The sequence below is a fragment of the Pinus tabuliformis genome, chromosome 5_1 (genome assembly GCF_031772625.1).
Source record: "Pinus tabuliformis cultivar Carrire ecotype Pingquan chromosome 5_1, CPIR1, whole genome shotgun sequence".
NCBI classification, from domain to species: Eukaryota; Viridiplantae; Streptophyta; class Pinopsida; order Pinales; family Pinaceae; genus Pinus; species Pinus tabuliformis.
Genome location: NC_142305.1, coordinates 221,165,753 through 221,191,715, shown reverse-complemented (window position 1 = coordinate 221,191,715; position 25,963 = coordinate 221,165,753). Strand labels below are relative to the sequence as shown.

General features: G+C 40.2%; 1 protein-coding gene across 2 annotated transcripts in view; it reads left to right on the top strand.

Annotated features, from left to right (window-relative positions):
* Nucleotides 1-25,963, top strand: part of LOC149164201 (uncharacterized) — a 103,550-nt gene that overhangs the window by 56,045 nt on the left and 21,542 nt on the right. Inside the window, exons 2-5 of one of the 2 annotated variants that reach the window (XM_089431993.1) lie at nucleotides 20,820-21,020; nucleotides 21,187-21,681; nucleotides 22,279-22,389; nucleotides 22,670-22,858. In XM_089431993.1, the coding sequence (XP_089288119.1) occupies nucleotides 20,820-21,020; nucleotides 21,187-21,681; nucleotides 22,279-22,389; nucleotides 22,670-22,858 (996 nt within the window). The remainder of the gene's footprint in view (nucleotides 1-20,819; nucleotides 21,021-21,186; nucleotides 21,682-22,278; nucleotides 22,390-22,669; nucleotides 22,859-25,963) is intronic. The other variant, XM_089431994.1, reaches the window with a different exon arrangement.

Genomic DNA, 25,963 nt, shown 5'->3' with positions numbered 1-25,963 from the left:
TCTTTTCCACTGAATCACAACTTGTGTAGTGAAATTGATTCACACCTTCACTCTCACCTTGGCTATTCTACTCTTGTTGCTCTGTATCTTTTGCATATTCAAGGTTTATAAATGCTAATTGATCCGAAGCAGATATTTCAACATTATCATCATGCTTCTTCTCCATTAAGTCACAACTTATGTGGTGAGATTGACTAGTCCACACTTGTTGTCCTGTATCTTCTCCATATTCAACGTTTGTAACTATTAAATGATTTGAAGCAAATGTTTGAATATCATCATCATGCTTCTTCTCCTCTTCTACCAGATTTTCGTGGGCACTTGTCTGCTTCTTGTATAGCCATGACCAACCATTTGGGTGTGCCTTTATCCATGCTTCAATTTGTTTTCCCCTTTCAATACTTTCCTTGACACGATCTTCGAATTTTTGTGAAAACTTGGCATTCTCCTTCCCCAAGGGGGAAATTAATGCTCGCTGCCACATTTTCTCATAACCCTACGGGCTGGCAGGAGATCCAACTTTGATACTGTTACCCACCATTTTGTGGGTGATATCCCTAGGAGAATTTTTTTCTAGTAGGTGGTCCTCAACCGACAGCCAACAACCCCTTGCAACCACCATCTAGCTCATTGTGCCATTTCTTCGACACCTGAGCCAACCATGTGGTCCCTCACCGCTTTGTCATGATCGTATGTTTGAAGGCGGGCCTCCCAAACCTGAAGTTATGCCTTGTCATTTGGTGATTGAGTATTTTAGTTTACTTATCATGGAAATTCTTGGGCATGGATTGATGGGGGGATTTGGTGGAAAGAGTGGACTAGGTCTGTGCTCTTGTCCCCTAGGTCTCTTTTGGATGTCAACCTTGGACCCTAGTCCTGTGGGATCTCTTTTACTAACCTTTGGGCTTTAGGGATGGTACTACATGGGAAACCTTGATTTTGGTTGTGTGGTCCCACTCCTCGATCCACATATATCACTCCCCTTCCGCTTATTATAATCCCATTCATCACTCCTCCCATCTGGGTCCACATTCCTCCACTGGGTCCACAAAGGGTGAGCCATCCGCTCCCCTTTGCCCACACCTTGGGTCGGGCTTGGAACAATGCCTTGAGGGTGATGCAAAAGAAAAGAAAAGAAAAAGCATAATTGGCCACATTCAACAGGAAATTGTACCACAAAATGCAACAGATGGCCGGGACAAACACATTTAGCACGTGGGAAAAAGCCAATACTTGAACTCTACCCCTTCCATGGGCATCACCGTGGTTCCTATAGGCCCTGGATGAGCCTCCTCTATCATTCAGAAACTTATGATTGTCCCAACCCCTGGTGGGCGATGAACTGCCCCACCTTAAAGGGGGTATCCACTGCTATACTTTACACATCATGTTCTCATTCCTGTGAGCCTCGAGCAGTTAACCACAGAAAAATCATAAAAGGAAAAAGGCATATGAAGAAGGGTAGAAAAATCAAGGTCGGGGTAACTCATGTACCACGATTGCTCCCTCCTACACATCATTTACCCAAGTATGGGCTTCCCTTTCATTAGCTATGCTTGCACCATGGCATGTAACCTAGGTTTTGTGAAAATTCCTAAACAGGAATCCCTACTGCAACAACTGATGATATTTCTCCTACTTGTTAGATTTATATGAACAAGTTATTTGCAGTTTCCTACGACAAATATTGAAATACATACTCCGCAGCCTTCACTTAATTAATTTATATGCGAAAACAAGAGGTTGAGCAAGAAAGAAAATACAACACAATAACATCGTTATTTTTGGACAAATGTCCCTGGAAAAACCCAATGCGAGAAAACTTGTGCAACAGATTTGAAGGTTTATTATTATTAAGTAGTTGCAAATTTTGAATAGATCTCTGAATACCTCAAGGGTTATTCAGTTACAAATAGAGAAATAATGGCAGAAAGATTTGTGAGATTAACTCACACAATCACTGAGAAAAATCCCGGTTGATCTGGTCACTGGATGAGGTGCCTCTGTTAGGCCCTGCGCTGCCTCTGTGCAATCCTCACACAGTCCTTGTGTCAACCCTTCTAGATACTGTGTCACCCAGCCAGCTGATCGATTTGCTGCTCGGAGTCACTGCTCTCAACCTCCTGGTCTCACACCCCGGCTCCTGGCTTCTGAGACTGACTTTCTCTCACCCTTTGCGCTACTTGTATGTGGCCCTACGTGGCCCTGCGTCAGCCTCTGCGTGAGAGCTGTTGGATCACGCTTTGCCTCTCTCTGTTGATGACTCTCCGGCTAAGAAAATCTCTCTCTCCAGATGCTATCTCTGCCCCTCAACTGCACGAAATCTACTCGATTAGAATTTCCTCCTGAGAACTTCTCACTTTAGAAATTCGATCTCTTGATCTCTCGGTGTGTTTTCCAAATGACCCTCAAGCCTCCTTAAATAATCTTCTTGTTGATATTCAACGACCCAGATTAAAAGCTAATCAATGGCTAAGATCATTTTAGCTTGATCCTTGTCTTCTTCCAGAAGTTACACCCACAATTAGATTAATACCCATTAATATTTTTAATTTCCTAAGTTTGGACTTAGGGGCCCATTAAAAAATATTAATTATTTTAATAAAATTGTTTCTGGGTGGAATTTCCCAAAACGCTTTCTGGGTTCTTTGGAATACATGTGCCCAAACTTTCTTGCAAAATTTGAGGCCTAAAGCACATCCGATGCTACCCCAAATCAACGGGTTTTCCCCTTCATCCCCTACTTTGTTCCATCACTTTATCACATGCAACCACCATTTGAAGGATGTACCATGTACATACCACCCCTTTTAGAAGCAAAAACCACCTAATAGGGTGCTTGGTTAACCCCCCTTTGAGCTTGGAGACATTTGCACATGCCAAAACCCACTATGGAAGGGCATGCCATTATGAAGTGCCCACTTGTTTTCCATGGTTTGTAAACTCTTTTACTTGATTTCTTTAATGACTTGGTGTACTAGAGGGCAAGGGGATGCATTGGATTTTATGTAGGATTACAGATGGTCTCCTTTTTGGGTTTGGTCTCCCTGTACGGGGTCCTAATCCACCAAAGGGCTACATTGGCACATGTAGGGTGTGTGTAGAGAGCCATGGGCCTCCACAACAACATATAGCATTCCATGGATCCCCAGTGTCATTCATAGATTGCTCGTGGTTCACCTGTTGGACAAGGTAGATGCGCTTGGTTCACCATGCCTAGTCGACTCCACAGGTACATCATATTCGCAGATGATCCAGGATCTATATGATGATGTGGCATCACCTATACCATCATCCTAGCCCTTGCAAATGGTCTGCAAGCATCTTCGATTTGTTTGTAGACCCATGAGGACACTTGTGTGCCCCCACATCCATTCGGAAGCACCACAGGTTTATTACTTGGAGAACAAGGCGTCAACCCCTTGTCCACTACTTTTGGGAGTCCTATTTCACATTATGGCACCTATGGACTTCATTAGGCCTCCTCTAAGGCCCAACGACACATGTTATTGATCATTCGACCCTCTTGAGAGGCTTACTCCTTTGTTATTGAGCTAGTTTGGTGGGATTGTCATCAAAAGTACTTGTTATTTTGCACATTATTTTATTCTAGGGGAGGCCAAAATAAGCTAAATCGAATTCATTAGACATTGTATAAATAGATGATGAGTTGATTCATTCTCTCATCATCACTTGGATTGATCATATTCTCTTGTGAGATTTTCGCTATTCTCTTTGGAGGACGAAATTGGATGGATGGATGAATTTTGATGTTTGGATATCTTCATTTTTGTCTTGGAGCTTCTATATTGGCATATGATGATGATTGGATATACTTGTTCTCACATGTAAGTGCTCTTTTAATGCTATTTTGTCATTCTTTTCTATGTCACATAAATGATGTTGGGATTTTCGCTATACAAGGTTGAAATTTTGCTGCTTTTCTTAAAGGGTATAAATTTGTCTTTTATTAGTGTTGCATCATGTTATGGGCCATGTTTGAATAAGTTAATGTTCCTAGAGATATTTCATTGAAATTTATCTTGACAAGTCATCACATATTTCACATTGAAGTGTAAAGACCTTGGAACAATTTTTCTCATGCCCTAATTGCATTGCGAAATTTTTCCGAAGGCCTCTTTGACTGAATGAAACCATCCTAATCATTGGAATCTTCTTGACTCCATTTCTCCCAAAGGAATAGGCACTGGTCTTCCATAGGTGATCACTTTAAAACATATTTTTCTCACCTTTTCTTTATTTCTAGGCCTAGCCTACATAGGTCACCTAGGGCATCAATTATCTCACAATCTAGCCATCCAAACACTTCGATTTTTGGTCCACATCTACGCCAAAGTTTGCTCTAGAGGCTCGTCAAATTTGAAGCAAATCCGATGGTGGGATCTCAAGATATTGTAAGCCCTAGCTTGAGGACCGTTTCTTGCCCTAGGTTTCCCTTGGCTAGTGTCCTTATTGAGATCATTATGTTAAAGATTGTTGAAAATTCCTCCTTTGATTTCCTTCTCCTCCTAGTCAAGCATACCCTTGATTGATCAATTCCACCCCCTTGACCTACTTGTGGGTCCACTTGGTCCCATGTGGTCTTGTAACCTCTTAAAGACAACTTTACAAAGACCACTTGGAATCCAAGTTTCCACAAAGATTTCTTGGACTAGGCCCCTCCATTACAAGTCTCATTTGCAAAACTCTAGCCCTTGAAATCCCCTTGGCCCTTCTTAGAGAGCCTTACACCTTGCTTTTCAAGCAAGCAAATCACAATTTGAGTCTCTTTTGTGAATAAGACTTTAGGAATCACACCTTTCCCTTTATTGACCTAGTTTATCTAGGTGATTCTCTTCATACCGGGTCTCCTCCTATCGGTGAAAGTCTGTAAATAGTAGGGAGCTTTAGCCGAGGTGACAATGAGCTATTGCTCCATTGTTGCCCTTGACGTAGTAGTTGCCCCTCTAGGATCCCCTTCTAGGACCCCTACTAGTTTGAGCAGTAACAAATACCATTGTAATATCCTAAGGTAATTTTTCCCTTACGGTTTCAGAACTGGCTAGGGTTACTGCCCTTTCAATGCAATAGAAGTAAAACATATATTCATACAACAAACATTTATTCCACAACAAATATTCTCTTTACATGCCTTAAACAAGATTTTCATAGTAAGCTAATACTCCAATCAGATCACCTTACGCTAGGGCTATTTGCCCAACAACCATTGAGTATATCCAATCCTCAATATAGTGTTGACTCAAGGTCAACAAAACCATAACTAGTATAATTTATAATGATGCTATGATTTGCTCAAGGGTTTGCCACAACTATCTACTATTATTATGCTATTACAAACTTATTATACACGTACCCAACGGTTTTGATATTATGAAAAGTAAGAAAACTTTCGGTAAAAATCACATCATCTGATATTATGAAAAGTAAGAAAACTTTCGGTTCATCATCTGATATTATCTGTTGATTTGGTTTTGAGATGGATGATCCCTTGTACCTCCTTGCGTGCTGATGGGGAAATCGATTAGGGTTCAGTCTCTTTGGCTTCAAAGGTTGCTGCAGTAGTGGATGGACCGAACGTAGTTCAAATTGTGGTATGTCTAAGTTACCTTAAGCCATCCGTAGGGGTTTCCACTGTAATCACCCGCAACCTAATTCACTTGACACGGGGATTTGGGATTTGATAGATATGGGGATTCGAGTGTCGGACACAGAGATGTTGACCCCTCGGAATAGGACACGTTCGGATACATTATATATTATTTTATTCATATATAATATATATATATATAATTAGATATTTCTTACACAAATTCTCATTCATAATACAAATTCATTGATTCAAACATAGATCTTCACCTAGATGTAAGTTTTACAAAGTAACATTATGCATGCAAAATTACAAATACAATTGTGACATAAATGATAAATTATAAATTTATAATACGTATTCAATTCATCAATGATCCAAGCGGAGAAAGACAAGATAGTAAGATAAAGATAAAGATATTGTAGTTTTCTCATTAAGTCATCAAAATCAAAATGTGTTCTGTTTGCATAGGTAGTGCAATGCCAATGGCAAATAGAAATAGCGAATACAAAACAACTACAAGTATACAAGTATATAAGCCTCAAGGTAGTAGGTAGCTCATGACTCATGAGTCATCAATCCTCATAGTCATCATCAAAATCAGCATCATTGTCCTCATCATCATGGTCACCACTTCTCTCCTTTGCTGCATCCTCCTCCTCTGTATCCAAAGTCATCTCTGCATCTATTGGTGTGGAGGAGGACCCCTCTATAGTATCACCATCATCAAATCTGACAAGCTCTAGCTATTACCTGTTGCTTGAATCTCCTTGAAAATGCTCCCACACCCTTTGCTCCTTGCTCCTACATACCCACAACAAACTAAACAAGTGAATGTGCAAATAGAATGGGGAAATATGCCTTTATAACGCCGCGTGGGTTCTTGATTTCGGGATTCGTGCCCAAAAATCGGGACACTTTTCAGATTCGAAGTGTCCTAATCGAGACACATCCTGGATTCGAAGTGTCCTGTTCGGGACACATTCCGGATTCGAAGTGTCCTGATCAGCCACGAATCCGCCTGAATCGTGTTCGATTCACCGGATTTGGGACACGTAGGGCTCGGGGGACGAATCCGGTTTCATAGCCCGCAACCCTTAGACAGTCGAATGCAGACTAGGATGACTTTAGGGATGACCTTGCTGCTGGGATGGAAACAAACGTAATCCCTCGCAAATTAAATTCCCGTCCCAGGGCAATTCTGTATGTTGTCTCAGGATAGATCTTGGTATCACTAGATGGACCTCCACATGGTGACTGGTTCACCAAAAAAACACAGAGATGTGTCTTACTGTCTCAGAATGGGTCATGATACCCTAGGATTGCTTAGTGAATAGTCCACTGATAACACAAAGATGTATCTTTTCGTCTCAGAACCCTGGGCTTGACCTTCACTTGGTTACAAGTCCACCGAATACTTAGATGTGCCTTGCTGTTCCCATAATGGGTCTCATTACCTTGAGATTGACCTCCATTGAGTGTCCAAACCACAAAGGACTTTGTTGTTTGCGGATTCCCCTTAGCTAGACTTGCTAATTCAAATACTCCACCGATTTAGACCAAAATTGATTCACTTGTTATGTTGTGCCAAAACAGAGAGAGAGGTGACTAGGTAGGGTGGGATCACCTCAACCAAATAGTTAAGGAGGAGAAAAAGGGTCTTAAAACCCTTAGAGCCTCATGCTCAAAGAAAAACAAAGACAGATCAATCCAACTTTCTCCTCCTGAATTCACAAAGAGGGGTTCATGGCAACCCTCAACTTTGGGCTTTTTGCCCCAGCTGCCCCAAAACTCACCCCATGTTGCCCAAACATTGGGTAATTGGGGTTTTCCCCTTTATCAAAGACCATAGCCTACGGGGATTGATAGGTTACTTCGTTCCCTTGAGGCAATTAATCTATTGGGGACTTTACATCATCAGTTTCTGTTTGCCTGTTGCACACACTCCACTTCTGTGTCCTCCTTTGTATACATTAGCACATTTAAAAAAGAAAAAGAAAAAGAAAAGAAAGCAAGCAAGGACATTAAACGTGTCTCATACAAGCTTTTACCATAGTGCATAATGGACCATGCTGTTGAGAAATCCATTAGGGTAGCATGCTAGGGTTTCTTATTAATTTGATTTCTCTTTTACTTGACAATTTCTTGTGATATGTTATTATTCCTTCTTCTTATTACATATTCATCATCAAGACAATTGCCAAAACTATGAAGATCATCAAGAGAACACAAGATGTAGGCACTTAGCTAGGGCAAAACCCCTCTTCTAGGGGAAAACCAAGAAATTCTTCTTTTCTTCTATAGAATCAAATCGAATGAGACAACGTTGACCTTTTGACCAAAACCATAGAATCCCTCCATCCATCAAGTCAACCTTCCCAAGCAATCTTCTTCTAACAAGATTTGATCCTCGAAAATTATCTCAAACACGGTGAATCTTCTCAAAATAGAATATCAACCTTTTTCTCTCTTGCAACTACTGCGGTTGTGCAATATCACAGTCTGATCCAGGTGGACGTTGGTGGCCACCCACCTATCCCATTTGGACCCCCACAACTGTCTCTTTCAGTTTTTCAGTTTCCTTAATTATAGCACAGTTTACTATTTTTAGCAGTTTTTCGGGTCCTAAACTTTCGGAGCTGTTTTGAGGCCCTAAACGACGTTTTTTGGGAAATCCAATGCCAACGATTTTTCTGATAAAAATCATCTTTTCCGTCGTAGTCCTCGGAGAGATCTTTCCAACGGGCTATCATGCGCGTCAAACGGAGATAATACGACCAATTCGCGACCCCGGGAAGTTGGCTGTCCAACTCACCTCAAAACGGGGCCCACAATTTGGCGTTTCATCTTCTAGTGTTAGGTTTTGGAATGTGAAGGGTTTTCCATTGTTTCTCAATAATAAATAGGCCTTCGAGCCTCATTGTAAAGACACTTCGAAACAGTTCAGAGGCATGTAGCCGACACATCTCTTCCCAGAGATAAGCTACCATCGCCCTAGCTGGGTTATTTCTATTTGTAAGCATATTTCAGTATTCTCCATTAATGAAATGAAGTATTATTTCCGCTGCATCTCTGTTTTTATGGTTATCGCATCTCTGTATTTATGGTTATCTCTGTAATCTATTGCGTTCCTGCTTAAATCCAGATCAGTGGTATCAAAGCGGTCTGCTTTTTCTCTGTTTTTCTTTGCATGTCCCCAATGAGGTCGGATATAAGGAGTTAGGGCTTGAATTGGTCGAACCTTTGCAAGACCGGCCTCGCAAATCTCGACGACCTCCCATGGCGGATGAGAAGAAAGACGAGGGGGTAGGAGATCCTATCAGAATCTTGCTCGAAGAAGCCCTCGAGCGGCAAAGGAATGCGATGATGGATAACTTTGCGCAGATCCTTCAGGGGCTACCCAGAGGCGACGCATCAGCTTCCAACAGCTACTCTGGAAACGCCACACCGTTTAAGGTACAAGTTAATTTTGAAATCCCCATCTTCGAGGGTCAAATAGACGCAGATGCCGTAGATAAATGGTTAAATCTGCTAGATGGGTATTTTTCTGTTCATGAATTTTCAAGTCGGGAAAAGATTGTTTTCGCTCTTCTCAAAGCAGCCCCCCACGTCAAGGACTGGTGGGAAACATACTGCGAGCAGAAGGATGAAAGTACAGGCTCATTGTTTTCAGCCGCCCCCACTTGGAATGACTTCCAGGATGCCATCAAGGAGCAGTACTACCCTGTAAAAAGCTATGAGGACAAATACATCAAATGGACCACACCGCGGCAGGGACGAGACCAAGATGTACCAGAGTTCACAAATATTTTTCATACCCTTCGCACACAGTTGGGTATCAAAGATTCTGAGCTGCATTTGGTACTCAAATACCGCGGCTGCCTACACAGATACATCCAGGAAGAGATGGAGTTCTTGAACATCTCCTCACTCGGCACAACATACCGATACGCTGTCAAAATCGAGCAAAAGTTCAAACAGAAGAAGCGAGACTTTGGATCTGCAAATCCGAAGCCCAAAGGACAAAGCCAAGGCGGGGTGACCTAAGACAACCCCTCTACGCTGCAAGAAAAGAACAACACCACGAAGCCGAAGAAGGACACAGGAAAGTGGTGTGAGTTCCACAAGAGTCCCACTCATAACACAAGTGAGTGTCGGACCAAGCAGTCGCTGGTGGCCGAGTTGAAGGCTTCCGAATCAGATGCATGTTCCGACTCTGAGTCAGAACCCGACAAGGGGAATGACAAAGGGAAGCAGATCATTGATGCGGATCCCAGCGCCAATGTTGCTACTGCCAAGATCCAGAAAAATGAGCCCGAAGATCCAGAGGAGGGGGAACGTCTTTTCCACTCGCAGATGTGGGTGAAGGGTTCGCCGCTGCAATTCATTGTCGACAGTGGCAGCCAAAAGAACCTCATTTCAGCAGAGGTCGTGAAGCGGTTGGGCCTACCAACTACACCACACCCACAGCCGTACAGTATTGGTTGGCTTCACGAAGGACGAGATCTCAAAGTTCGCCAGCAGTGCCGCCTTCCCTACAGCATCAAGCCCTTCACAGATGAGGTATTGTGTGATGTTACACCTTTGGATGTTTGTGATGTACTATTAGGCCAGCCATACTTGTGGAGGCGACATGCTGTGTATGAGTCAAGGCCTCGCGCTGTCATCATTTCGTTGGATAATTCATTATACAGGATACCGGAGGTAGCCCCACCTACCGCCACCTCTTTGATCACTACTAAGAAAGGCAGCAAGCTCATCTCACAGACTAGGAAATTTATTTTCTGTCTGGTTTGCTCCCAAAGTAAGGGGAAGATCGGTTCTACATCCATGACCCCCGTGAAGGGTTCCTCCACACAGCAGCAGCAACAGAGGGATACAGTCTTGACAGAACACAGGAACAACTTCTCCTTACCCGGAGGGGTACCACACAAGTTTCAGGTGGGCGACAAAGTTTGGTTACATTTGCAGAGGGAATGCCTTACTAGAACACATCAGAAACTCAGATCGCTTCGACATGGTCCTTACACCAGTAACAAGGCTGTGGGAAACAATGCTTTGAAGCATAGCATTCCTCCATTCCTTCGCTTGCACCGATTGTTCAATGTGGACCATCGCCGACCATGCTTCCCACCATTTCTGGACTTATCAGAGATTGCAAAACAGCTCACTAGAGACCCAACTCAACAGAAGCTTCCTCATCTGAGGGAGGAACTCAACGCAATGGGGACCATTGCTTCCTAAGGGGGGAGGAATGATCCAGGTGGATGTTGGTGGCCACCCACCTATCCCATTTGGACCCCCACAACTGTCTCTTTCAGTTTTTCAGTTTCCTTAATTATAGCAAAGTTTACTATTTTTAGTAGTTTTTCGGGTCCTAAACTTCCGGAGCTGTTTTGAGGCCCTAAACGACTTTTTTTGGGAAATGCATTGCCAGCGATTTTTCTAATAAAAATCGTCTTTTTCGTCGTAGTCCTCGGAGAGATCTTTCCAACGGGCTATCATGCGTGTCAAACGGAGATAATACGACCAATTCGCGACCCCGGGAAGTTGGCTGTCCAACTCACCCCAAAACGGGGCCCACAATTTGGCGTTTCATCTTCTAGGGTTAGGTTTTGGAATGTGAAGGGTTTTCCATTGTTTCTCAATAATAAATAGGCCTTCGAGCCTCATTGTAAAGACACTTCGAAACAGTTCAGAGGCATGTAGCCGACACATCTCTTCTCAGAGATAAGCTACCATCGCCCTAGCTGGGTTATTTCTATTTGTAAGCATATTTCAGTATTCTCCATTAATGAAATGAAGTATTATTTCCGCTGCATCTCTGTTTTTATGGTTATCGCATCTCTGTATTTATGGTTATCTCTGTAATCTATTGCGTTCCTGCTTAAATCCGGATCACAGTCTCACTTGCATGTGTGAACAAAAACACAAAATTTCAACTTATTTGGCGTTATAAAAATCCTTCTTTTCGCCGCTTATGTTTTCCTCCTCTTCTAGACTTCGCATCACTTTCTTTGACTTACTAGCAGTAGACCGAATCTTTCTTATCTCTTCTCCAAAACAGGTCGAACGCTAGGGTATATATAGTGGTTTGACGCTGCTCTTTGGGGCCGACATGAAGAGTGGGCGGGCCGACTTGATGGTGGAGGAAATTAAGACTTAATTACAACAAAATAATTTCATTTCTTAACATGCAAAGCTCAAGAAGGGTCTATGAATTTGACTTTTGACACAAACCTAGAAGCCTACAATGGAGGCTTGACCTAGAAGCATGAAACCCATGCTCATAAAATGATTTTTTCTTTTCATAATCAAATTTCTTTTCTCTTTTTGACAATTACATTACATCATGCCTCAAGTACAATTATGAAGATCGATACTAGTTATATTTCTCAACACTCCCTCTTAACTAGGGAGGTATTCATAATTATTCAACCGGTACAAGGTTGACCTCAATTTGGAATGTTCCAAGAAGAATACAACAACATACACAATGCTTGGGATACCCTTACTACCAAGGTATCCTCACATCAAAGATCCAAGTGTCATGACACTAATACAAAAGAATCCAACATAGGGATTCCAATGTCACACACTCATCCAAGGACCTAAGACACTAATGGGACTAAGGTGTTATCCAGGCATTTGCCACTATAAGTACCATCAGGGTTCAGCCCTGACACCAACCCACAGGGATCTAGGTATCATATCCAAGGTTGGAGCTCCACAAGACCACTGATACCCTCCCTCATTGGGATCCAGACATCATCAATGCGTTGACCAAGATGTCCTCCCAAGTACCATCACTGGCAGTTCATGGTACTTCATCTCTCCTCAAATCATCAAGTATGCTCATCAAATATTCAAAAACTTCTTATGGAGAGATCCTGCACAATCGCAACCCCAATTAATATCAAACTTTTAATATATGTATGTTAGCACAAACCTTCGGGGTCTTCAATCATTCTGATGCTACTTAGGTAATCACAGTATCCAAACTTATCTCCATGAAAGCTTCCCTTTTCAACTTTGCTAGCAGCGCCAAACTCAACTTCAACACTTCTTCAAAATATCTAAGTCTTGCTCACAACTTTATCAATCATGAAAAATCATTTGTAGTGCTTTAGCTTGATCTCAAACATCCCCATGGTCTTTACATCAAGTTATCTATTGGAGGAGATTTATTTTTTACCCAAGCTCCCTCTCCACTTGGGAGTTATACACTTTCCTTTAACCATGTTTTTTTTATCAACTAGGGGACAATTCCATCAATAATTTTTTTCTTTCAGTCACATAGGCTTTTTCTTTCGCATTATCATTTCATCGGAAAACTTTGACGTTTCATAGCTTCATTTCTTCAGGGACATCATTCCTTCTAACTTCACACGAGAACAAGGTCATCTATCAATCTTTAATGCCATCAAGATTCTTACAACTCCCTCTTTCCATCATGCTCAACATTATCATCAAGTCATTATTAGGTAAGCACATCTTCAACATCTTGAGACTATGTACTTGCAAATCTTCAACAACCAAGTACAACCAGGTACAAATATATATGTACAGGAGTATGAAATCAATTTTATCAATGTTAGCGTATCATCATAATGGGATCAATTAGGGTTATCAAACTTTGAACAAGAAATTAAAATCTAGACATCCAAAACCTAAACTTGGTTATGTTTACAATCAACAAGGGTTACATCTTTCTTACCCTAGATTTTTACATCCATCTATGCTAGGGTTTTTGTCACAAACCCTAGATTCCATTTTTAAGATTAAAGCCTTAGATGTCAACAACTTTTTTAGCATTTCGATCATAATGAAAGCATTTCTATATCTAGAGTATCATTATCAAACTCTACTAGGGTTTTTGTCAAAAACCCTAGATACAAACATAAAAACTTCAAAGTTAGATATTCAACAATTTTAACCAGGTTAAGGTTTCAATCTTGCGGAAGCTCATATACCTAGGGTTCCATTCCTAAGACCCTAATCCATCAAATCCTAAAGATTTGGGGATTCAGATCAAACCCTAAAAGGCTAGGGTTTCATACCAACAACCTTAAACATCAAGAAATTTGGATTTCATTACATATTCTAAACTTTATCAACAAGCCCTAAGGCTAGGGTTTCATCAAAACATAACCAAACCCTAAATATCAAAAGGGTAGGGTTTTCATAGTGAACCCGATTTTACCAAAGTAAACAAATGAGGGTATGACAAGGGTGTATTTAATCTAAAGATTAATCACCCTAAACAAGAATCTTGATGATTCGAAGACTTAGACGTGAGAGAGTCATCGTATTGTAAAGGGAATTAGCTACACATCAAGTGATTTTAGACATACCTTGAGTTGCTCTTTTTACAAACCTTATAGTGTTTCTTCATTGAAGGGTTCTTTCTGCAACAAAGCTTCTTTCTCCTTTTTGCAAGCTCCCTTTGAATTATGACAACCTTTTTCATGGTTCATTTTCATAAGAGTCATCTTTTGTTCAAGGATCCAATTTGATTTACCAAGTCATTGTTGAAGTTTCTAATTTTTCTTAGTTAGAAACCTTTCATGCACTTTATTTGATTTATTCCTACCTACTTGCTATTTTTCCTTAACAAGTTATTTACAAAGTAAATACTGAAAATAAAAACCAGTGCATGCTCAACATATTACAGATCAACAACGAAAAGAAACAAGAACAAACACACTACATGACACCATTATTTTTGGACCAATGTCCCCAGAAAAACCCAATGTGGGAAAACCGGTGGAACTATCTGAGGGTTTCTTATTAAGCAATATTAGAGTACAATCTGGGTGCCGAAACTGGCCTACCCAACAGAGAATTTCCTTAGCAGCTATACCTCATAGTTTGAGAGAAATCTCCTGGATGAAACCCCGGAAAATCCTTCCAGCAGCTCCTCAGCACAAAACTGCTCTGCAACCCTAGTGTCTGCCCAATTTGGACTGCGTCAGCCCCTCTTTGTCTCACTCTGGCCTTGCGTCAGCCCTAGGAGGCCCTCCGTCAACTTTCAGGGCCTTTGCGTCAGACACGCTGGCCTCTTTGGTGCTCTGCGCAACACTTGGCTGCCCCTGCATGAGCCCTTGCTGGTTCTGCGTCAGTCTCCTTCACTGCTGCGCTGCTCTCCCGACACAATCTCTACCTTCTCTGTTTCTTTGTACTCAATGCTCCTCAGCTGCTCTCCCGATCACTGATTCTATCTCTCTTAGCAAACCCCGCTCTAGAGAATAGAATGACTGATCATCTGGTGTTTTCCTCCAAGTGACCCTCAAGCCTCCTCTTATACTTTTCCTGTTTACATCTCAACGGCCGAGATTAAGTCCTTAACCAACGGCTAAGAGTAGATCTGGCTTGATTCATGTCTTTTGGACCATTCTAACACATATTCATATTAATACACATTAATATTTTATTTTCCCTAAGTTTAGACTTAGGGACTCCATTAAAAATATTAATTATTTTAATATCTCTTGATCTGTTTAGAATCTGCCCAAACCCTTTTCAGGTATTGGAGATCTGTAATTGTACTGCTGATCTAGGTTCCTCGGCTAGAAACCCTCGGTAGCAACTCCTCTGGCCCTGTGCTGTCAGGCACTATTCTGACTACAGTACCTCACCAACTCCACTCTGCAATATTCCTGCAGCCTTCTAGACTCCAACAACTGCCTCACTGTGAACTACGTCAGCCCCTCTCTGCCCCTCTGCGTCACCCCAGATGGGTCTGCGTCAGCCCTGGGATGCCCTGCGTCAGCCCTTTGGCCCTTTGCGTCAGCAACGCTGGCCTCTCTGAGGCTCTGCGCAATTCCCGGTTTCTTCTGCATGGCTGTGGCTGGCTCTGCGTCACACTTCACTGGCTTCTGTGTTGCTAGAAACAGCTTCTGTCACCTCGGGACAACTGTTTTTTGCTGCTATTGCTCTGCTCGGCTAATGTATTTTAGTCCTCCTGTGATCTGCAATCATGCTCCGATACCACGTTGAAGTTTCTAATTTTCCTTAGTTAGAAACCCTTCATGCACTTTATCTGATTTATTCCTACCTACTTGTTATTTTTTCTTAACAAGTTATTTACAAAGTAAACACTAAAAATAAACACCAATGCATGCTCAACATATTACAAGCTACAGATCAACAACTAAAAGAAACAAGAGCAATCACACCACATGACACCATTATTTTTGGACCAATGTCCCCGGAAAAACCCAATGCGGGAAAATCGGTGCAACTATCTGAGGGTTTTCTTATTAAGCAATATCAGAGTACAATCTGGGTGCCGAAACTGGCCTACCCAATAGAGAATTTCCTTAGCAGCTATACCTCACAGTTTGAGAGAATTCTCCTGGCTAAAACTGCGGAAAATCCTTCTGGTAGCTCCTTAGCACAAAACTGCTCTGCAACCCTAGCGTCTGCCCAATCTGGACTGCGTCAGCCGCTCTCTATCTCATTCTGGCCCTGCATCAGCTTTCTGGGCCTCTGCGTCAGACACACTGGCCTCTCTAGTGCTCTGCGCAGTAACTGGCTGCCTCTGCGTGGCCCTGTGTGAGCGCTTGTTGCGTCACTCTCCTTGGCTGTTGTGCTGCTCTCCCGACACAATCTCTGCCTTCTCTGTTTTTCTGTATTCATTGCCCCTCAGGTGCTCCCCCGATCATTGATTCTATCTCTCTTAGCAAACCCTGCTCTAGAGAATAGAATGACTGATCGTCTGGTGTTTTCCTCCAAGTGACCCTCAAGCCTACTCTTATACTTTTCCTGTTGACATCTCAACGGCCGAGATTAAGTCCCTAATCAACGGCTAAGATTAGATCTGGCTTGATCCATGTCTTTTGGACCATTCTAACACAGATTCATATCAATACACATTAATATTTTATTTTCCCTAAGTTTAGACTTAGGGACTCCATTAAAAATATTAATTATTTTAATATCTCCTGATTTGTTTAGAATCTGCCCAAACCCTTTCTGGGTATTGGAGATCTCATGTGCCCCAGCCTCTCCATCAAATTTCGTGGCTAGAGCACATCCGATGCTACCCCAAATCAACAGTCATCATACCTTCAATATATGTTGACAAGCACAACCAAAATATACAAGTACAATAACGTAATATCTATCTAAGTTTTTTATTACTTCTTAGAGAATGAATTCCTAGGGATTTAGAGTACAAGCCCTAGCTAGTTCTAAAGACATTATTCAATCTCATTCTTGCCAAGGAATTTTATATATCTTATAAGCCCTAGGCATTAGGATTATTGAGAGGAAACAAGCGAATGATGTTATTATATCTTTAACATAGTACAAGCAACAAATGAACATTATACATACCTTCAGATTTCATACCTTGTTTTTCACTAGCGAAAGATTGATAATCCACTTGAGTTTGTGGCTTTTTGTTGCAATCTGAAGACATATTGTTAGATGACAAACGAACAAAAAGAGTGACATTAATACTTACTTGAATCAGATGAGTACTCCATGCTGGTCTCAATATTAGATGCTTTTCTTTTGACTGTAGTAGAGACTTCCAAGAGCTGCTACGGGTCTTCAAATATATTCTTCTTCACATTGATATAGACTGCTTACTTTTACAAAAGGTCTTCTTTTACTTTGCTAGACATCAATTCCTACCTTGATTCCTTTCAACACTCATTCAACATTTCATGGACTGATATTATGTCTTACTTCAAAACAAACACTGAATCCTTCTAGGTCGGCTTTTTCTTTTACTGATGAAGTTTGACTTATCTATATATATGCCCAGGTCTTCTGACTACAGACCACAGAAAAAGAGACAACCTTCTCATCTGGCAAACAAGGCTTGAATATATGTTTTGAGATTTGATATTGGTTCTTTTTCCAAGTAGATTCTTCGCAGATTTTAAGGACTGCGATTTGTCCTCAGCTTATAATTCGGTTGATCTTACAGGACTTTACAATTCGGATTTGAGAGGTAAATTTAGACCCTATTTTCATGTACAGACCTTCGCTATATTCTTGAGAGACTTCGGCTAGATTGAGGCTTATGGATGAGCGTTCTGGGATCCTAATAAATGCTTTTACGACTTCCTTTTACTGTTGAAATTTCCAAATTCTGGATTGCGTGCTTAATTTGCAGAGGTTAAACTTTATAATTATGCCCAGAATTATGCTATTTATCTTCTAGATGATTTGACCCTAAAAAGTTTAATTTGAAAGTCCTTTATCCTTAGCACAGAATTGATCTTCTAGCTGCCTTGTTCCATTGACCTTAGCTCTGATACCATGTTGAGAAATCTGTTAGGGCAGCATGTTAGTGTTTCTTATTAATTTGATTTCTCTTTTACTTGACAATGTCTGGTGATTTGTTATTATTTCTTCTTCTTCTTATTATATATTCATCATCAAGACAATTGCCAAAACTATGAAGATCATTAAGAGAACACAAGATGTAGGCACTCAGGCTTCAGCTACGGCAAAACCCCTCTTCGAGGGGAAACCCAGAAATTCTTCTTTTCTTCTATAGAATCAAATCGAATGAGACAGCCTTGACCTTTTGACCAAAACCATAGACTCTCTCCACCCAACAAGTCAGCCTTCCCAAGCAATCTTCTTCTAACAAGCTTTGATCCTCCAAAATTAACTCAAACAAGGTGAATCTTCTTAAAATAGAATCTCGGCCTTTTTCTCTTCTGCAACTACTTCGGTCCTGCAATATCAGTCTCACTTTCACGTGTGAACAGAAACACAAAATTTCGATTTATTTGGCTTGATAAAGATCCCCCTTTTCATCGCTTACGTTTTCCTCCTCTTCTAGAATTTTCATCACTTTTCCTTGACCTATCAGCAGCAGACCGAATCTTTCTTATCTTTTCTCCAAAACAGGTCAAATGCTAGGGTATATATAGTGGTTTGAAGCTGCACTTTGGGTCTGACATGAACAGTGACTTGATGGTGGAGGAAATTAAGACTTAATTACAACAAAATAATTTCATTTTTTAACATGCAAAGACCAAGAAGGTTGTATGACTTTGACTTTTGACACAAACCTAGAAGCCTCCAATGGAGGCTTAACCTAGAAGCATGAAACCCATGCTCATAAAATAATTTCTTCTTTTAATAATAAAATTTCTTTTCTTTCTTTTTGACAATTACATTACATCATGCCTCAAGTACAATTATGAAGACCGATACTAGTTATGTTTCTCAACACATGCAAAGACTGCTTAGAAAAACAGATTAGATGTTTATGGAAAAAACAGTACGTGTTACCACATTTCAACATTATAGGAATGAGAGATATTGATATGAAATATTTAAAAAAAAATCGTTTCTTTTATACCCCAACCATCCTCCAAGCATTGTGGCTGCCTGTTGCAACACGTTAAAAGCAAAGGAATAAATATTACTGTCATTTTAAAAGGAATAGTGTTCCGTTGAAATTTTGAATGATCATAATTGCACATATTTCTTTATAAACCTACATAAAGACAACATAATATCCCAATGTTCTGCAATCAAATCAGGTTGGAAGAAGGACATCGGAATCCTTTTGTGGTGTGTACAGAATCAAAGAGATAGGGTGTGGGTAAAATCACTGTGCGGGTACTTCAAATTTTGTTGAGTAGGGCAGACTGTCAAAATTGTGTCAAAATCAGTAGGTAGGATTATTTGCAGTAACTGATGTATCAACCTTTTCCTTTTGAATTTTTTCACTGCTGAGATTAACTGTCTGTTACTGAACACTCCAACACCAGATACTTTTTGACCAAATTATAATCTTCTCTGAAACTCAAAACTATTCGACTAGGGTCATAAGAGAAGATGTTGAAATTGGAAAGAACCCCAGTAACATCAATCATGAGGATGGCTTTAAGCTTAGCCAATCTTGGCATCCTATTATTATAAAGTTTAAATTGCCTTTGCAACCACAAAGACCCTAAACTTTTGCCTCCCATGCATCTTATCTCTTGTCTATTCCTACCTCTCCTCCATTTCCATACATTTCCTGCTTAATTGGTTTATTGTTGCCCTCTTTTGTGTTTCCCGAAGTCTTTGTCTATTTCTCATTCTTTTCTGTTTGTTCCTGTTATATTTGTTGCCTCTCCTTCTTCATCTTCTCCTCCCACTCTTCAATTTTAGAATTCGTTCCCTTGTTCACTCCCTTCTCTGCCCTCCACAGTGTATAGTCTTGATTTTGCTCCTTTGCCTATTGGTTGTCCTACCTTTATTCTTTCTTTTCTTTCATTTTTTTTGTTAACTCTTTCTTTTCCTTCAACTTGCTTTTTTTTTTGGATAATTGTTGCTTTTGTATTTTTCACCATTTTATGTTTTAAGTGATTCTTTTTGTTCAATTTTGGAATTAATCTTTGACTTGTAATCATTTTAATTTTGAAGATTAAATTTCAGGCTCATCATTTTTAGTAATATCTTTATTAATTTATCTCTTAATTTCTACTTCTTTCCTCTCTCTCCTTTTAGAATAGTTTCTACATCTCTCCTTTAAGGCCTTAAAATCATCTCTCCTCTCATTCCTCTCATAGATTTCTCCATTTCATTTTATTTGATTCCTTTCCTTTCATTGTATTTCATGTTTTTCCATGCTTATCGTCTGCAACTCTACTCATTATATTGTCCTTTCTGCCCTGATGAGTGAATGATTCACTGGAAATGCATTGGCTCATAAACTTATAAGCACTGATAACTATGAGGACGGACTATGGAAGGCTTCATTCTAAAATATGTTACAATGTTATTATTTTTTTCCAGGTGATATCGCGGGGAAAACCCCTGGGTGCTTTCCCTCTTTTTGTGGATGGTACCCAGGATAAATCCTAAATTTGTCAGGGCACAAGGCCAGGTCAACAACAGGGCTCAAAGCTGTTACAGCAATATACTCATTATGAGCTCATGGGAATAGAACCTGGGTAGGGGGGGATACTACTCCATCCCACAACCGCTTAGGCTAGACCCAATTGACAATTACAATGTTATTATTGGCAGCAGTCTTTTGTGAGTACTACATGCACATTGGTATTATCTATTTCATGAATTGAATTCCCTATTTTGGTTGAAATTCCAGCTGGTCGTTTATTTAAGCCTCTTTAGCTTTATAGTTTCTCTGTTTCTATTGTGAACAATTTCAAAGGAATATCATTTTTTTTTGGTTCGGACGGTGATTGTTTATTTGTTAGAGGAGTAAACTCTTATTCTATGGCAGCTTGTTCCAGCGAGCAAGGTCTTAGAAAAGGCGAAGGGTTTTTGGCCAAGAGGTTCAGATGCACAGTCAAATAGTTTATCCAAAAATGTACTTGCCATGTCTTTTCGAAAGGTGGTAATGCGGTGCATGTGGAATTTCGAACTTTCCTTCTTCAACCCAGGAACTTGCAGAGACATGGGGGACCTTGCTACTCCAAGAGAGGTTGGGTTTGTGTCCATGATGTACAATTTTAACAGTCTGAAGCTGAACACACACACATATCATTCATGACACATGCAACATATTTACAAAAATTTTGTCTGTATTTTGTTGACTTTGCTGTTTCACTTCCTGTACTTTGTTGACCTTTTCATTTTATTATGAGCAGGTACAAGTATTTGGTTGCTTGACTTCTTCAGATGAAAGCGTTCTTACTGGGCTTGCTGAAGCTGTCTGCTGTTATGCTGCAGCATGCATGAAAGATGATTTCCACCAAAAGATGCTTGGGCGAAGCTCAAATAATCTGTTGCAAAATTTCCAGAATGAAAAATGGATGGTCTCCTCGGATTCTCATGTTCGAATTCGTTCACTTTCTGAAGCTGAAATAGCTGCTCATCTCAAGAGTTTCCTGGAAAGGTCTGGTGTAAATAAAGAAAGAGAAAATTACAAAGGAATGAGAACTAGTCATAACTGGTGGCCACGACCCTCATGTTCATCAAGCATTCTTAACACTTACAGTGTTGAATCAGATTTTTGGATTAGTGAATATGTACCTCTTCATAAGCTACAAGTAGATTTTGGGAGATTTGAGAACATGAAGATTCAGGGTTGGCAGAAATGCTCAAATCATGTGTGCGAGATCCTTTTAAGTCATCGCCAGCTGGTATATCTATTTCCATCCTCTCTCACTTTCAATTACTTCTAGCAAGAAAAGAGAGCAAAAATAGTGAAAAGAAAAATTAGTTTTTGCAGTACTTACCTTTATTAGACACCACATAGGACAACTAATTGGAAAATTAGGAGAAATGATTCCTTTGCTTTTAAACATCAGCTATAGTCTTCAAAAGCAAATTTTAACTTTTTATCAATCATTCATACATAATCCATTTTTAATCAGCTATCTTGATCCAAAAAGTCTTGGTAATACGATTTCTTTGGAATTTATATGCCTGATTGACCTTTATTATAGGGATCAGGTCACTACAAGTAGCTGAGCAGGGGTGACCTTAAATGGAATGGATATGCTAGCTATGATTTAAGTTGAAGCAGCAACAATAAGTCAAAGAACCATTAAAGAAATATTGAAAATGTTTGGATATTGTTTATGTCATTTTTGAGGAACCAATTTATAATCAGCAGGATTTCTTATCTTGTTGTTGAACGTGTTATTAAATTTTCCTTGCCAGATCTTCTGTAAGCAATAATAAATATCACAAATCTTCTTGACATTAAAAATTGCAGTATTATTTGTCATTGTCAGGTAGAATTAGCAGATGTGTTTGATATGTATTATGAAGATCCAAACACTTGTCCAGAAAAGCAGCTCCAGTCTAGAATTATTTTGGAGGCTCCCAAGCTTTTTACGAGTAAGGTGCTTATATCCTATTCTGGTTAACTTATTTGTTCAAGTGTTTTAGACTTAGGTAGCTTCAACAGCAAACAATCGGAAAGTTGTTCAAAAAGACACAAGTGGCAAATAGTATGCTAAGTGTTCAGTGGCACTTATACATGACACTTGTTAATAAACAGTTGAAATTCTTTATGTTATGAGCACACATCTGTAAAGACATATATCTGTATGTGTGCACATTTAGATACACATATACATATATATTATAAGACTTCTCAAGGATCACTGCTTTGATTTTCAGATTACATTTTCATTGTGGCGAGCACTGTATGCTTCATTAGCTGGAGGAATTGTGCTGCTTTCTGTAATTATTGTAGCTAGACTTTGGAAACCGAACCTTCTGAAAGTCGGGATTTTTTCTTCAAATTCTGAGACTATGACATCTCCTGTTGAAAAAATTGACAAGCACTATGCACATCAATCAAAAAAGGTACGAATCTTGGTTTCTATCTATTCAATATTCTATAAAGCATAAAAGAGATGAATGGTGATCTGTTTGTAAGCTTTATGGCCATTTTCCTTATCAAGGATGGATTAAAGACTCAATGTTGATTTGAGATGGAAAACCTTTTAAAGTGATAGATTTTTAGTGTTTGTATCCTTTGTTATATAAAATGTTATGAAGTTGTAGATTCATTTCCAAAAGATAAATTCTCTTAGAATCATTAAATCCAAAGGTAGAACTAAGCTTGAATTAAAGCTATTTCGTTGTTGAATATGTATGTCAAACCTGGACCATGGATAACACATAAAATGTCCTCATTAAAGGTAAACTACTCATCATTGACAAGTTTACAAGAGACCGAAAGAATGGCCTTTTAACATAAAGAATGAACCTTATAGGTCCAAAACCCTAACCCTAGAAGATGAAGTGCCAAAAGTTTTGTGGGCTTTGAGGTGGTGGTGATAAATCAACTTCCGGGGGGCGCAACTTTGACATACAATATCTATTTGGGGTGCACAATAGATCATTGGAAATAACTATTTGAGGACTGCAACTTTCAACAAGGGCGAGCTATGCCATGGCAACCCCTGACCCCTTGAATTGCCAAAAAACATCGATTAGGGCCTCAAAACAACCCCGAAAGTTTGGGACTCAAAGCCCATGGGAAAATTGCCAAGAAGATAGAGTACCGTTGAGCTAGATGAAGGGGTTGGTAGCCACCAATAGCCACCCAGATTAGTCCTCCCTCGTTAGGAAGAAATGGTCTCTATTCCATCGAGTTCCCTCATCAGATGGTGAAATTTTTGCTGAATTTGGCCCTTGGTGAGCCACTCCCTAACCCTAGAAGATGAAGTGCCAAAAGGTTTGTGGACTTTGAGGTGGTGTTGGTACATCAACTTCCGGGGGGCGCAACTTTGAGATACAATATCTATTTGGGGTGCACAATAGGTCGTTGGAAATAACTATTTGAGAACTGCAACTTTCAATAAGGGCGAGGATTGCCATGGCAATCCCTTATCCCTTGAATTGCCAAAAAACATTGATTAGGGCCTCAAAACGACCCTGAAAGTTTGGGACCCAAAGCCCATGGGAAAATTGCCAAGAAGATAGAGTACCGTTGAGCTAGCTGAAGGGATTGGTGGCCACCAATAGCCACCCGGATTAGTCCGCCCCCATTAGGAAGAAATGGTCTCTATCGCATCGATTTCCCTCATCAGATGGTGAAATTTTTGCCGAATTTCGCTGTTGGTGAGCCACTCGCCTTGGTGAAGAAGCTACCTTGCTTTGACAACGTAATAGAGTTGTATGTGCTATTGGAGGTCATCCTTTGTCTTGTTATCCATGTTCTGATCAACTGTTGCCTATTCAATGCAGTCAGGATTGAGTTTTGTGGGGGCCAATTGCTTGGCTGCTTTTAAGGTGGAAAATATGGTCGGAGCAACTTCGCATTAAACACTGGGTGCAAGCTAAGGAAAGGGGGAATAATCAATCCAAAAGCATTTTCACCCACAAATTTTGTGATTAAGGCCCATATTGGAGTGGTTTGAGCTTCCTATGGAGGCTTGTAAGGCGCTCTTTCTGTAAATGCAACCACACCTTATCACCAACCTGAAACTTGTGTGGAACCTTGTGCTGGTCATATCATTTCTTGTACTTGGCATTAGCTTTCTACAAGATATTATGAACTTGTTGTTGGATCCATTCAACAAATTTGGCTACTCTATTTGCCTTGATGACTTGAGCATGGGAGGACTCTGCTATTGGAGATTGCAATGGGCATAACTACATCAATTGGGGCCAATGGTTGGAACCTTAAACACCCCTGAAAAGAACTGAGGCCATAGAGCTATGGAGGGCTATGTTATAACTATGATGAACATATGGAAGACTTTCGTCCCATGTACGTGTGGATGATTGGAGTTGAACATGCGTAAGACATGCACAATCATCTTGTTGACCATTTTTTTTGTCCATATGTTTGTGGATGAAAGGAGGCCGATTTGGTCAACTTGGTATCCATTAGAGACCATAACCTGGACCAAAAGGTATCAAGGAACCTTCTGTCCCTACTTGAAATCAGTGTTCCACGGGGTTGCGTCCCCCCACTTGGGGGTCGAGTTTCCTAGCTCCCTCATGCTCCGAGGACTTGGGGACAAGAGGGGGACGTTTCCCCACGCTCCCAAAAAACAGGGTACGCGAGGAAACTTGAAAGGGGTCATTTCCTCCATTTTTGGGGTTGTTTCCTCTAATTGGGGTCGTTTCCTAGGTGAAAGGGGTCTTCAGGGGTTGTTTCCCTAGAAAAATTTCACAATATTTTTTTTTTTTTTTTTTTTTTTGTTTTGTTTGTATGAAACAAAAAATCGTAATTTTTAATATTTGTTGACCGACCGGGAAGGGTTTACATTATGTTCATTTCACATTTCATTTTTTGTTTGCTCCTTCGTTGAACTGAACACTGCTGCCATCGCTAAGCAACCTTCTTTCTATTCCTTCGTTGAACAGAACGCTGCTGCTCATGTATCAGACTTGACTTTTATATTATTCAATATTCAATGTTCATAGTTGGAAGTGGAACATCAATATGGTTTAAAGTTTAAAGTTTAAAACTTTATAATTTTATAATTTATTTTCATTGTGCATTGTTAGTTAGTTAGTAGACTAGTAGTTACACTGTACAGTTACAAAATTACATGTAAGATGTATGATTATAATATATATGATAATGATATCAATGATCATGCTTTTTGTTTTAAATTTGTTTTAGTTATATGATTCATTGATTTATATTTTATATTTATAAGTTTTTAAGACACCGTCGTCCCCCCACGTTTCCTAAAAATTGGTGGGGAGCTTTTGCATAGGTCGCTCCTGCGTATCCTCACTCCCTCGCCTCCTCGTCCTTGAAACTTGGTGGAACATTGCTTGAAATAATGGTCTGAGGTAGCCCAAAATGAATGTAAACATGCTTAAAGAAGACTTTAGCAATGGCTTTAGTTGTGATACTCTTCTTGCATGGTGCCAAAATGACTCTCTTAGAGAACCGATCAAAAACCACAAAAACGCAATTGTTACCATGCTTGGTGGAGGGAA